The sequence below is a fragment of the Myotis yumanensis genome, unplaced genomic scaffold (genome assembly GCF_028538775.1).
Source record: "Myotis yumanensis isolate MYYU_CA2020_CCGP unplaced genomic scaffold, mMyoYum1.0.hap1 SCAF_15, whole genome shotgun sequence".
Lineage (NCBI taxonomy): Eukaryota > Metazoa > Chordata > Mammalia > Chiroptera > Vespertilionidae > Myotis > Myotis yumanensis.
In genome coordinates, this window is record NW_027223766.1 from 2556150 (window position 1) to 2570958 (window position 14809).

A 14809-nucleotide genomic window follows, 5' to 3' on the forward strand; every position below is an offset into this window, starting at 1 on the left:
TTTATGAAAAACAAAAAGCCATAAAAATATACATAAAGTATGGGTGGGGGAGTGGGCTCACAGCCCCAGGCAAGCCCACGGGGCTGGGCCCTGGCATGAGCAGGGAAGGCTGCCGGCTGGATTCCCATCAGGGCACAGCCCGAGCTCTGGGCCTGACCCCTACAGGAAGCAGCCAAACTGTGCTTCACTCTCACATCCATGTTTCTCTCTCCCCCACGCTCCCTCTCTCACTAAAAACCAATTTTTAAAAAAGGAGGTTTGCATGTTTGTATGGAAAATAATAAACTGTGTTTCACACACACAACTGTAGGCCTACTTTGGCCCCACCCTGTATATCCATAAAGACCTTTTTTTCCCTACTTCAATCACTCATCACTGTTGGAAATTTAAGTAAAGGTCATTTTTATGTTTTCCAGGTCAAATCAAATTAAAAATAAGAGAGATATGAGCATCTGTTCAGAGAGGCAAAATTTTCTTGAATCTACAGCCATGTTGTGTTAATATATAGATTAGATTTGATCATACCGATTTAAACTTTGCATAATTGTCTGCAGAGATCTTAAGAAGTTCACAATCTTCTTCTGTCACCACTGAGGACACCACTCGGTCTGACTGAATCTGAGCTGTGACATCCAGGGTCCCAAAGGTGCTCCATGGTCTAAGCTATAAGAGACCACAGGCAACTTAAAGTTCATATCACTGGCAACATGAGCAGAGCAGCAAGACGACTAGGAAGGTCTGGGGGAGAGATGCCAGGGAGAGAGGCAGGGAGAGAAATGCAGGGGGTGGGGGAAATGTAGGGAGAGAAATGCAGAGGGGGTGGGGCGAGATGCAGGGAGCACACCTCCAGGAGGGAAGGGGCAGAGCAACCAAGTGGGTGTCAGGCTTCTGCCCAATGTCACTCCCAAAGCAAGAAAAATGTCCACTGTTTTCAGAACATGAAGGAAACCGCTTAGGACATTATTCTGTGTCTTTGCTAAACATTAAGTCTTTGAAATACAGCCATAGTAATGGAATCCATTCATTTTTCATTGCTGTGTGACTAGACTCAAGTTATGTATTCATTCTTTTGTTGCTGGACATGCGTTGTTAGCAGTAATTGGCTATAAAACGATGACATGGACATTAGCGTACATGTCTCCTCATTTCATACACGACTATTTTTCTGAGACACATGTCTAGGGGAGCACTTGCTGGGCTACAGACGTGTCCGCAGCTCAGCATCTGACAGATGTTTTCCGAGAGCAAGTTCTAACTAATCCCCCTTCCCAGAGTGTCAATGCAGGCAGTGGCTGCTTCTGTGCAGCTTCTCCTAATCTACACTAATAAAAGAGAAACATGGTAATTAGCGTACGACCGCTACCCTTTTCATTGGCTAATCAGTGAGTATATGCAAATTAACTGTCAGCCAAGATGGCGGCCGGCAGCCAGGCAGCTGGAAGCGAGCATGAGGCTCGCTTGCTTCAGTGACTGCAGACTCCAACGTTCCCCGCCTCACTTTCCGGCCTCTCAGTTGCAACTCTAAGGAACTATATACTATGTTGCAAATAAGAAGCTAAACAAAAGCCCAGAAACCGGCTTTCAGTCAGCCGGGCTTTAGCGACATTGTATCGATGTTTTCAGTGGCGAGGCCTCAGAGCTAAAGCTGGCCCAGAATAAAAAAAAAAAAAGAAAAGAAAACAAGGAGCAGTTGGAAGCTTCAGTCACTCGCTTCCGGAAAACAGCCCTCAGCCCCTCACCCAGACTGGCCAGGCACCCCAGTGGGGACCCCCACCCTGATCCAGGACACCCTTCAGGCCAAACCAGCTGGCCCCCACCCGTGCACCAGGCCTCTATCCTATATAGTAAAAGGGTAATATGCCTCCCAGCACCGGGATCAGCGTGACAGGGGGCAGCGCCCAAACCCCCTGATCGCCCTGTGGCTCTGTGTGTGACAGGTGGCGGGGCCACAACCTCCCTATCTGCCCTGCTCTGTGCCTGATAGGGGGGAGCTCCCCAATCCCCTGATTGCCCTGCAGCTCTGTGTTTGACAGGGTGCAGCGCACCAACCCCCTGATGGGCCCTGCTCTGTGTGTGACAGGGTGCGGTGCCCCAACCCCCCCCCCCACGGGCCCTGCTCTGTGTGTGACAGGGTAGAGCCATAACCTCTCCATCGGCCCTGCCCCGAGTGTGACAGTGGCGGCGCCCCAACCCCCTGATTGGCCCTGCTCTGTGGGTGATAGAGGGTGGCGCCCCAACCCCCCTCCACGGGCCTTGCTCTGTGTGTGACGGGGGAGAGCCATAACCTCCCCATTGGCCCTGCCCTGAGTGTGACAGGGTGCAGCGCCCCAACCCCCTGATCCGCCCTGCTCTGTGTGTGACAGGGGGTGGTGCCCCAACTCCCCTATCGGCCCTACTCTGTGAGTGACAGCGGGGAGCTCCTCAACCCCCTGATCAGCCCTGCTCTGTGCGTGACAGAGTACGGAGCCCCAACACCCCTGATCGGCCCTGCTCTGTGAGTGACAGGGGGTGGCGCTGCAACCTCCCCATCGACCCTGCCTTGAGTGTGACAGGGGGCGGTGCCCCAACCCCCCAATTGGCCCTACCCTGAGCCTGACTGAGGGTGGCATTGCAACCTCCCGATCCGCCCTGCTCTGTGCATGATGGGGCGGCGCCCCAACTCCCCAATCGGCCCTGCTCTGAGCCTGACCAGGGGCTGCACTTAGGAATTGGGCCTGCCCTCTGCCACCTGGGAGCAGGCCTAAGCCAGCAGGTCATTATCTCCCGAGGGGTCCCAGACTTCGAGAGGGCACAGGCCGGGCTGGGGGACCCCCCCCCCCCCCCCCGGCCCCGAGTGCACAAATTTTTGTGCACCGGGCCTCTAGTCCTATATAATAAAGAGGTAATATGCAAATAGTCATCACACCATCATGTGTAAGGACTGATCAGTAGGAGGTCGGGGCAGCCAGCTAAAGGCAGTGGAGAGCTACAGGAGGGTGGGGCGGAGAGCTATGGGCGGTGGGCGGGGCAGCCAGCTGAGGCAGGCAGCAGTGAGCTACTCGCGCACAGATTCATGTGCAGGGCCACTAGTCTTTAATGTTTTCCCACTTGATGGCAAGTACTATGATTGATTGCACCTTCTGTTATTTATTTTTAAATGTAAAAATTGCCTACTGCATGTTTCCTGGATTGCTAGTGGTGGAGCGCCTGCCTTTGCCTGTGCCAACTCCTTTACACTTAGGATCTCCTCTGTAAAGGCTGTTTCTGTGGTCAGTGTATTTCCTGTTACACCTGTGGATCGTCATGGGTTCCAGGTAATGATCCTTGACCACCTGTGAACATTAAAGTATCATCACCCGATATGTGCCTGTCTTTTCATTACTTACGGTACCAAACAAATATCCTTACAGTGTACTTCTAAAAGAACCTCGTTTTACAAGCTTTTGCTTTCATGACATCATGAAGAAATTCTGCCATGTATTCTAAAATATTTGAGTTCATTCTTTTTACAATTAAACTTCTGACCCCACTTTGATGTTTCTGTGCGACGTGAAGTAAGCGTCCAGTTTTAAATTTTCTGTTCACGTAGACACCAACTGCCTTAGCACCTGTGAGCGCACCACCCCATCACCTTCCCGTGTTCTTTATAGCGGTGTTTCCCACCGAGAGGGCACGCACCTGCTGGGCTAATGTCTGTGAGGCTCATTTGGACCCTCTGACTGCCTCTCTTGGGCCATAACAACTTAAAAAGAAGTCTTCCTGTCCATGAACATAGTGCAGCTGCATGTGAGCCTTTCCTAAGATGAAATGTAAAACGCTGTGTGAAAAGTATTGTAACATTTTTATTACTTTTAAGTAATTGATACTTTGTGTAGCTATGTAAATAGTATCTTTTTATTAAGGGTATTTCTGACTATTACCTATACTTCTGTGAATTCTTGATTATCAAATCAACAATGTATTTATAAAAGTGTCTTATTGTTTTTAGTAATTTCCTTAGTGGTTTCCATTTAGAGAAGAGGCTGGCTAACTTTTTTATAACAGACTAGAAAGCAAATATTCGCACTTTTCAAGCCATATGGTCTCTGTCACAACCACTCAACTCTGCTAATTAGAGTAAAAGCAGTTAAAACAGTATATAACCAATGGGGCGGGGGGGGGGGGGGTCGTGTCCTTATAAAACTGTATTTACAACAACAGGCTGTCATCCATGTTTTGCCCAAGGGTTCAAGTTTGCCAACCTTGGATCTAGAACTTCATTCATATTATCAAGTTCCCATATTCTCTATTATTTATGTCTTCACTTAAAAATATATATAATCATACCAGAATATGTATGAAAATGATCTCTAATATTTAACATACAATAGTAATATTTTATATAACATCATATGGTATCATAAAAGAATATTACTAAAATATGTTTTTGTGTAATTTGAATTTTAAAAAATTAGAGTATCCATTTTTTAAAATGATATATTCCCTCCTGTAATAGCCTGCTGTTCCTTGTAAATGTTTCACATCTAATTTTCTTTGGCCTCAGAAATCAGGTTTAGAGGCTTGGTATATTTATATGTTAAATATAAGTAAACTGCATTATGTAGAATCTATTAAGCGCTTTGAGGAGGAAATGATAAAGCTTGGGAACTTTGCTGGTCTCGGTAAAATGCACTGAGCCTGCTGTGAAAGCCTTTGGTCAATCACGGCTAATAGTAGAAGGAAAGGACTCCTTCGCAACTCACTCTTGTTAAGTGAGCTATGACTATACGTGAGTACAGCGCAGATCCTCTGGGAAAACAGTTACACCCCTGAGCTTATCTGGGAACAAGAGAGAGAGTGTGTGTGTGTGTGTGTGTGTGTTTGTGTGTGTGTGTAGTTACATGTTGCTTGAGGAAAGTCTTAGTCATCTCTTTAAGGAATTGTCACCATCTAGAACCCATTCAGTGAAGGCTTACTAAACCCTTCAATAAACGTTTTCTTACTGATTTTGAATAATAGTCAGGGCTACATTTTTTCCAGTTTGGTTTATGCAGATGGATTTGTGAAGATGGGTAAAAGTAGTGTCTTTAAAAATTCTTTACACAAAAGAGCCACAAAAGTTAATTTTCAATATTATGATACACACATACACACACTCACATGTGGCTTTCACACACGACCAGCTCAGAACAGAGAACTGTGGTCATCACAGCTGATGAGGACACTATGAGCATGTGGACAGTCTCCGACTTGCAACAGTTAGACCCATGGTTTTTCAACTTTATGGAGATGCAAAAGCAATTACACAGCCAGTGGGAACTGTACTTTGAATCTTAATCTTCCCCAGGAGAGCGTTACATGGATAATCCATGCCATGAGGCTGGGCAGCACCAACAAGATGATTTTGTCCAACTGGAGGCTAATGCAGGTGCCCTGAGCACGTTTAAGTAGGTGAGGCTACACAGTGACGTTCGGTAGGTCAGGTGCATTGAATCCATTTTCAACTCATGATGGCTTTATAGGGACATAACCCATCGTAACTCAAGAAGTACCTGTGTAGACATTATTTGTCATTGAAGAAAGACATCAGGGTTGATCTCATTAACACCACCATGGTTCCGATCACACATCTCAGGTGATATCATACAATGAATACATGTAAAAGGGGCCCACTTAAACCAAGGAAGTTTATTCCCCAGTCTCAACACGGGGCCTGTTTCTCTGACGTATGGTTCCCACAATGGCTGTGTTAGTCTCCCCTCATCAGAGCATTAAACCAAAGCTGGGAGCTGCGTTTCTAGCCATGCCCACCGCATCGCCATCCTCTCCAAGGCCAAGCCAAGTTTTTATTTCAGTAACAAACACATAGGTAAGTGTTCAAAATGTCAGTGGAACTGAAATGACCTTAAGGAAAGTGCCAAAATATAGGCATTTATCTTAAAGTATTGTAAAATTGTAGATGCTAAAGTGGTGTATTTTATGATGACCTATCTCACCTGGGAGACCCACGCTGAAAGTTATCATCCTGCCTTTGACCAGGGCATATGTTAATGGGATTCTTAAAAGCAGGGGAAGAAAATGAAAGAATAAAATCTGCCACTGGAAGTAATGCTGTCAAAGAGGGAGCCGAGGCTGGGTCGGAATGCCCAGCCATCCTGCCTCTGGGTTCTTTTCATCGTTTAATAATCTAATGAAAGCACAGTGCTCAGCCATCCTGGACACTGTGCTTAGTGAAGAATTTGTTAGGGACAAAGCATAATTCTTGCCATCAAGATAGAGAAAAGCACAACTTCCAACCTGTGGCACTGCACTTATAACCTTCCCTGTGGCAGTAACTGATGGGGGGGACACACCAGTCACAGAGGAAAGGTGGGCCGGGCTCACACCTAGCCCCATAAAACAAAAAGAATGTGCTTGGTCATTCTAGTATCGCTACACTCAGATATATCTCAAATAATTGGTGGTTTAATTTCAACTGTTTCCAAAGGGAAAACACTGGTACAGTAAGAAAGCACTATTACAAAGAAATTGGGATTGAACTGAAATGTCAAAATACACTTGAATAAAAAACATGGGGCTGTTTGTTGCTTGAACAAGTGGGAAGAATCAAATAACTCTCAGGGAAGACAAAGCAATGGACTGGAGGAGCTTCCAGCAAAACAGACAACCAACCTCAAAGAATTCATTGCTCTGATGTGTTTTCACGAGATGTCAAGAATCTCAAAAGAGCACTTGAAAGATTTATAGTGCTGGTAGAGAAAAAATATGCTGCATTGAACCAAATAAAAATCATTTTTGTTGTTGTTTTTTCAAAATTACTGACCTTTAGGCAATAGAATGTTGGTACTCAAAACTCTTGGCGCAAAGAGCGCTAGAAGGGATGGATGTTTGAGAGGACGTAAGCTCTCATGGAGCCCTGCAGTGCAGACACTGTAGAGGTCTCAGAAGGAGGCAGGGAACCCACACAGCCACAGCTGGTTGTGGAAGAGCAACCAGGATGCTGAGATTCAAAACGCTCATGCATGTGGTTGTTCAAGTAATTGTTTTCCTCACATGGACATGAGTATAGTTATCTTAATTTAAAATTGTGTTTATAGTTATTGATCTTATTCTACTAAAATAGATGCTTTATAGCCACATTAATCTTGCAACATCAGTCTCTTCTGTCTTATTCTACTTAATCTGTACAATAAAAGCCCAGTGACCATTAAGGCAGAATGACCAGAACAACCAGTTGCTATGATGTGCACTGACCACCAGGGGGAAGATGCTCAATGCAGGAGCTGCCCCCTGGTGGTCAGTGTGCTCCCACAGGGGGAGTGCAGCTCAGCCAGAAGCTGGCTCACAGCTGGCAAGTGCAGTGGCGGTGGCAGGAGCCTCTCCCACCTCCACGGCAGCACTAAGGAGCAGCAAGCCAAGTGTTAAGGAGCAACAAGCAGACTGACGGTAAGGAGTGAGGGGTCCTGGACTGCGAGAGGTCACAGGCCGGGCTGAGGGACCCTTCCCTCTCCAGTGTACAAATTTTGTGCACCAGACCTCTAGTAAAGAAATAAAATACTTCCTGATCCTAGGCACCAGACTCAGATTTTACAAAATGGGCTCCCTGAGTTTTTATAACAACTCCAATAAATGAGTTCCCTTATTGGCTTGGTCACTGACCAGCTGTGTGACCTTGGTTAAGTTCCTTAGCCTCCTGAGTCCATTGTCATCATTTTTAAAATGAGGATGGTAACCTTCACCATTCCTTCTCTGATGCTCTTCTTTTCTTCTATGTACATCCGACTTTGTTACCTATAGCATTTCCTTTCTCTCTAAATAATTTAACATTTATTGCAAGGCAGGTACACCAGCAACAGATTCTCTCAATTTTTAAAAATATTTTTTATTTATTTCAGAGAGAGGAAGGGAGAGGGAGAGATAGAAACATCAAAGATGAGAATCATTGACCGGTTGCCTCCTGCACAGCCCTTACTGGAGATCAAGCCCACAACCCCCATATGTGCCCTTGACTGGGACCCTTCAGTCCACAGGCCAATGCTCTATTTATCCCCTGAGCCAAACCAGCAAAGGCTCTCAATTTTTATTTGTTTGAGAAAGACTTATTCCCCCTTCACTTTTGAAGTGAATTCTAGGTTGGTGGATTTTTTCTTTCAACACATTAAATATTTCACTAGAAAGGCAGGGCACTGGCACACACATCCACCTCTAGGCCTGAAAAGAGAGAACCCAAAGGAGAGCTGTGTGGGGAGGACCATGTGACAGGAGCTGGGACATTAGGGGACAGAATCAGCACCCTGACCTCCTCCCTCCTTCCTCATGCCGTTCTCTGCTGGTGCTGTCCCTGGGTGGATCCAGCCACAGGCCAGTGGGCAAACAAACCCACCAACTTAATCCCTACAATCTGGTCCTGGGGTGAAGGGCAGAGCAAAGAAGGATGGCAAGTGTCTCCATGAACAAGGGCCAGGAGAATTTACAGACTTGATGGCCTTCTCTTTTTGTTTAGTGCTGAGACTGTCCTTGGAACTGGACCAGCCCAATCTTTCTAATTTCTCTCTCTTCTCTCTTTCTTCTCTAGATTTGCCTTTTATTCATTTACCACTGATCTCCCCAAACTTCACATTTGCCACTTGTTTGCTCATTTTCATTGTGAAATCATTGCTTAAAAAGAGTGTTCCTCACAAAAAATGTATGTGCCTTTTACCTTCCTTTTGTCAAATTTTTCCTGTCCTTTGAAGTGACCAGCCCCCCTTCTCCACAGGTATTATCTGACACTCAGCCAAGGTGATCCCCCCAACGCTGACACCCCATAGAACATTTTTTCCCAGTCACACTGTCATCTGTATGTGTACATGCATTCAGCCCCAACTTGATTGCAAACTCTTCAGAGGCAAGAAAAAACTGCTCTGAGTTTCACATCCCCCATAACTTCTAATGAGGCTTTATAAACAGTGCACACTAGACCTCAAATTTGAGAGCAGGAACCATGTCAAATTCAATTTTGCTTCCCCAGTACTTGGCAGTCAACACATAACACTGAGTGAGTAACTACTTAAGGTTTTATGAATTAATTATATTAAAATAACCAGTGAAAGTATGTTCTTTTACTAATTTACTAGAGACCCAGTGCATGAAATTCGTGCACTTGGATGAGGGGGGGTCCCTAGCCCAGCCTGAGCCCTTTCGCAGTCCAGAGCCCTCAGGGGATGTCTGGCTGACGGCTTAGGCTCACGGCTGGCTTCTGGCTGGGAGGCGCTCCCCCTGTGGGAGTTCAATGACCACCAAGGGGTAGCTCCTGCATTGAGCATCTGCCCCCTGGTGGTCAGTGCACATCATAGTGATCGGTCGTTCTGCTGTTTGGTTGATTTGCATACTAGCCTTTTATTATATAGGATTCTCTAAGTCAATTAATGAATTGCTCTTCTGATTATAAAGAAGTTTACAGTCTGGATATAAAATTGTCTTTCTTCATGAAATATAATCATTGAAATAAAAACATAATTGATTTTGAGTAATGTTAACAAAACATTACTAATAAAATATTGAAAGTCAATTATTATTGTTTGATGTTTAATAGTCAACCAACTTCATAGAATTGGAGATAAAGGAAAAGTACTATTTGTTTCATGTTTCAGCAAACACTGAAAGGATGAAGACATTTCCATTTTCCTGTATAGGACCCAGCATATCTTGAACCACCATTGAACCATCTATACTAATAATTGAGGAATATTCAAATTGTCCGGGACACCATCACAGTAACAACTGAACAGCAGGATGCATGGAGCAACCAGGCCGGCAGGAAGGCAGTTGAGGGCAACCAGGCCAGCAAAGGGGGCAGTTGGGGATGACCAGGCCAATGGGGGAGACAGTTGAGGTGACCAGGCCAGCAGGGGAGAGCAGTGAGGAGCAACTGGGCCGGCAGGGGGGGCAGTTGGGGGCAACCAGGCCAGTGGGGGGGAGGGGAAGTTAGGGATGACAAGGCCAGCAGGCAGAGGCGGTTAGGGGTGATCAGGCTGGCAGGGGGGACAGTTAGGAGCCAGCAATCCCAGATTGTGAGAGGGATGGCCGACTGCTGGTTTGTGAGAGGGATTGTGAGAGGGATGTCCGACTGCTAGTTTAGGCCCAATCCCTGAGAGAGGGTGCACAAATTTCATGTACCAGACCTCTAGCATTTATCATAATGATGAATATAACTGTGGATATAACAGCATCAAAAATAGAAATAAGTATCAGAAGGGACACAATGGACTTAATCTAAATGACTGTGTTTGTTGATCCATCAAAAACACATCACATCAATTTTTGTGGGAATATATGAATCTGCTCATCACATTTGCAATCAAGGTGGACTCCACAATGATGCTTTTCAAATCCACCTACTCTCACTCCTTGAAAAATACTTTCTTCACCTCTGGCCAGTGAGGCTAAATTGGTTGGGCATCATCCCATGCACTGAAATGTTGCCTGTTTGATTTCCAGTCAGGGCACATGCCTGGGTTTCCCACTCGATCCCCAGTAGAGGGTGTGCAGGAGGCAGCTGATAGATGTCCGTTCTCACATCAATATTTCTCTCTTTCTTCCTTTCTCTCTCTCTAACAATCAATTTAAAGATGTTTAAAATAATACTTTCTTCAAAGACACCTTACTCAGAAATATCATATTGAAAAGATAAACACGGAGGAGTTATTTTCGTAAAAGATGGTGCCTAAGAGCCAGTCAGTGTAGGGGGCAGTCAGTCTTCTCCAAAGTGACTAGAGGTAAAATGAGAAAATCAGTGAGGAAACATTTGCAGGCATCTGCCATTGAGTAGTGAATACCACAGCCTTGGGGAAGAATAAACACTCAATTGTTCGCAGACAGGAGGTGTCAATGCAATTTCTAAAAAAGGTTGTCACATTAAAAAAGCACCAGCCATGTTCAATACTCAAAATATTGGGCAGACACCACCACAAAACCAGGGAACCGAGATCACACTAATGGTCTCGGGGGCCCTGTTTACATTTTATAGAGAGCTTTGCCGATCTGCAGATGTTGCACTAACTCCTGAGAATTTTGTGTCAGAAACGCATTCATTTACTTATCTCCTCAAGAGCACATCCTTGCTGCTGCCTCACTTGCTCAAACAAGCCTGGTTTTGTTTAGGCTTCAGGCTGAAAGGTGACCAGAGATCATGGACTAAGCCCTTAGGGCTGAGTCTTGATTTTTCTAAGCTAACAATGGCTATCCCTTCACTTCTGCCAACGCTGAGTTGAAAGGTGGACCACCATCATCCATTCCGGAAGCCCTAAGAAATATAGGAGACGAGTGACTTACAGAGATGAAACGCCGGGATGGTGATGACTGAGGGCGAATCTGAGGAGAAAGGCAGCATTCTAAGGCTGGCCCTAAGGGAACCAATCCCTGAGCCGTCTGTCTCCTGACTTCCTTTATGTGGCATAACATACTTATTGCTTAAAACAATTACTGATATGGGTTTTAGATTACACACATTCTAAACTCTTAATGTTAAGTTCCCCAAAATTTTCTCCAAATATCTGATAAAACCCAAACTTTATTGGGTAGTATGAGCAAGATCTTCATGGCTCAATTATCCTCACCTAAAAAAGATACAATCTGCACTGTTAATGCAGATTAGAATATCTTGTAGATAAGAGATGGGAAAAAATGGGAGTCCATGGTTGAGTGATTAACTTGCTCAAAATATCTTCACTCTAAATTAAGGCTACCTACATGCTGGCGGCAAATTGGTTTTACCCCACCACCACCACCACCACCACCCAACCCTCACCCACACAGCTTGTTATTGACGGACTAGCTAGCAATGGATACAAGGCAATAAAAAGATAATCAAAAGGAGGTTCATTCCTGAAAGATGTAGGAATGAAAGTCCATTTCAACAATGAAATGCATGCAGCCAGCAATTAGAGTCTGCACATGTGCTTACTATCTCCGCTTGCCCTTATTATCTCTGCTAAATGGTTTCACTGCCATTGGTTCCTTTGGCTCTCTTCTACCCTAAGTCTAACACTGGCTTTCTTAGCCACAATGCCAGGCTAAGTGGACCAGACCCCATCGGAGTATCCAGAGTTCCAGAAAGATCCTGGGTGCTTGTGCTTTGATTTACAGTAACTACCATGGGAGGTGGAACCATGGCTTTCACCTGCTCCAACAGGGAATACATGATCTAGTTATAGATCTCAGACTGAATGCAAATAAATAGCATTGTGTTTCCTTTATGCGCTGGTCCTGCTAGCACATGCTTAAACTATCTGATTTATATAGACACAAACTAGGAGTTTAATTACTGTGTACTGAATGCCCTTATAACATCACTCCTGGACCACCGCAGTGATCATACAATTATTCGTCCTTCTTTATGTACCAGGCTTCTATAGTTATTCTTTCAAAAACATGCCAAGTATAAATTATTGGGTAAAATACTCCTGTGGGTGTAAGTCAATGTCCATGATTTCAAGTAGAGTCCAATAAGAACAAACTCCCTAACCCTAAACCTCAAGACCCTCTACTCTCCTGCCTGATTTTCTAGCCCGACCTGCAAAAATAGTTTCGCGGAGGGATTTCTCTTTAGCGGCAGAGTTTACTCACTGCACCAGGAATAGCCTGTGAATCCGACTGCGTTTTCCCAACAGCCCCTGGGAACCACAGTGAGTGCCTTCCCTGACCTGCTCAGTCCTTCCATTTAACCTCTCAGTCCGCCCCCTTATCTACATCTTCCCAAAAGCACCACACTTCCCTTCAGCTCAATGAATTCAGCAACTCATCTATCGGTAACGTATAGTAATCAAAGCAGGCCTTCTTTGAGCCCTTATTTTGTCTTAAGTGCATTCATGGATCATCTGATTCTCAAAGCAGAGTGACGAGAAGGATAGTATTAGTATTATTACTGCCACTAAATCAATTGCACAGATGAAAGAACACATGAGCTTCAGAGCCCTAAGGAGCATGGCCCAGCGATGGCAGCGACAGCAGAGCCAGGACTCAGGGTGAGGACTGTCCCACCACGCTTTGTGCTCTTTTCTTCTCACCTTAGTTGTTTCAAGTTGCACTTAATTGTTCCTTGCTCTTTGCGGCTCTCTAACTGGAATATTGTCCCGTCTTGAGAGGGTGCAAGGGTGTTCTACACATCCTGGTAAGCCTCTAAGCATTTGCAAGGCAGACACACATATTTCTGTTTGGTAGGTAATGCAGTGCCGTTTTGGAGGCCGTGACAAAGCTACAGCAAAACTAAACTGTGGGCAGAAAGCACCATCCATTCGCGGGGATGGCTACACACAGGAACCCTGAACACGAGGCCACAGGTGAGGGTCAGTCAAGACCAAGAATTAGGCAGATACTGCAACTGAACCACCAACCGAGCTTCCGTGTGAACTAAGGCCAGTGAATGAGGAGCCAGCGGTTCTGGTGAGTTAGCCAGTGAAGCAGGTGGCCGTGCCTTGCACCTGCCTCAGCAGACGGGGCAGAGGAAAGGCCGGCGAGAGCTGGAGGCAAGAAAAGGAGGTGAAGCAGCGCTGTCTCCACGTCGCAGAGAAGCTTGTCCTCCGTGGTGCGGCTCCAGGGCTGGACCGAGGGGCAGAGGTGCTCATTGGGGAAGAAGAGGAGACACTGGACCCCACAGGAGCCCCTCCTGATGCAGGAAGACCCGCTGGGAGCATCCGGCCTGGGAACCGTCCCCAGTGCACCCTAGGGGCAGCATTCGGGTGCACAACAGGTGCTGACTCCGCCCAGCAGCGGGGAGCATTCATTCCTCACAGCAGGTAGCGAGATTCTGCACGTTTTCCTACTTTGCTCCCTGGCAGGGATGGTACACCTTCCTCTATGGGACCCACAGGCTGCGCGGAGCAGGGTTGCACTCGCTCGGGTAAGCGTCCTGGACGCCCAGAGGCGGGTCCAGCAGCCACCCAGCCTGTGGAGGAAGCTGCTCCATGGAGACAGTCAGAGGCCACAGGAGGACGGTTTGACCACACGCTGGCCCCGAGAGCCCGCGCACCGCGCTCTAGGGCACACGTCTGCCCGACGGAAACCTTCCTGCCTCGTGTGTAAGTCAGCGTCAGCGAAGCAGAGACAAGAGCTCTTCCCGAGCACCTGCCTGCACTGTGAGTCCGGCCGGGGAGCAAGGCCGCAGTTTGCAGTCCCCCAGTCCCCAGAGCTGGACTTGGGTCGTGAAGAATGAACGGGGTCCTAGACTGTGTTTTCTCATATGTTCTCTGTGCTCAGGGACGCCCACTTGTTCACAAGCTGCTGGAGGAAAAGCGGGAGAGTGAAGATCCACTGCTTTTTTGGTTCTCTAATGGACACAGCAAAAACGCGAGTGACGGCAGCAAGCCTAATAGATGGAGAAAACATCCCCATATACCAGTAACCCTTTGATTGCTTGTAAAAATTACAAAAACTCTTGGATGCACACATCTTTGGGAGTCATAATATTTTAATTTTTAAAAGTCCCATTAAACGAATGCACAGGAAGGTCAGCTACTAAAGCTGGGCAACATGTTCCATGGGCACAGCTCTCATTGTACAGCGGACGGAGTCAGCAGCAGGGTTTCAGTTGTAGTGACCTGACATGAATTTAGTGAACAGTCACAGACTTGTCACTTAGACGAGAACAGAAGCTCTAGTGTTGCTGACAGTTAAAATGCTCTGCCTTCATTTCTGTACTTTTTAAAAAGATTGCATCAGAACTACAAAAACATGAAGAATTTCAGAGCTAACAACTGCCTGCCAGCCGCTTGCAATGCAGCCGCCCCCACGGCACTGGCTCCCTGAGCGGCAGCAGGCCCTGATGGACAGCAGCGCTGCGGCCAGAGCTGGGCGACCGCAAAGGAGGAGGCAC

The 14809-nt window shown here is 46.4% G+C and overlaps 1 protein-coding gene across 1 annotated transcript in view; it reads right to left on the reverse strand.

Annotated features, from left to right (window-relative positions):
• Positions 1-14809, reverse strand: part of CNBD1 (cyclic nucleotide binding domain containing 1) — a 199747-nt gene that overhangs the window by 79972 nt on the left and 104966 nt on the right. Inside the window, exon 7 of the mRNA XM_070392654.1 lies at positions 526-663. Coding sequence (XP_070248755.1) covers positions 526-663 — 138 coding nt within the window. The remainder of the gene's footprint in view (positions 1-525; positions 664-14809) is intronic.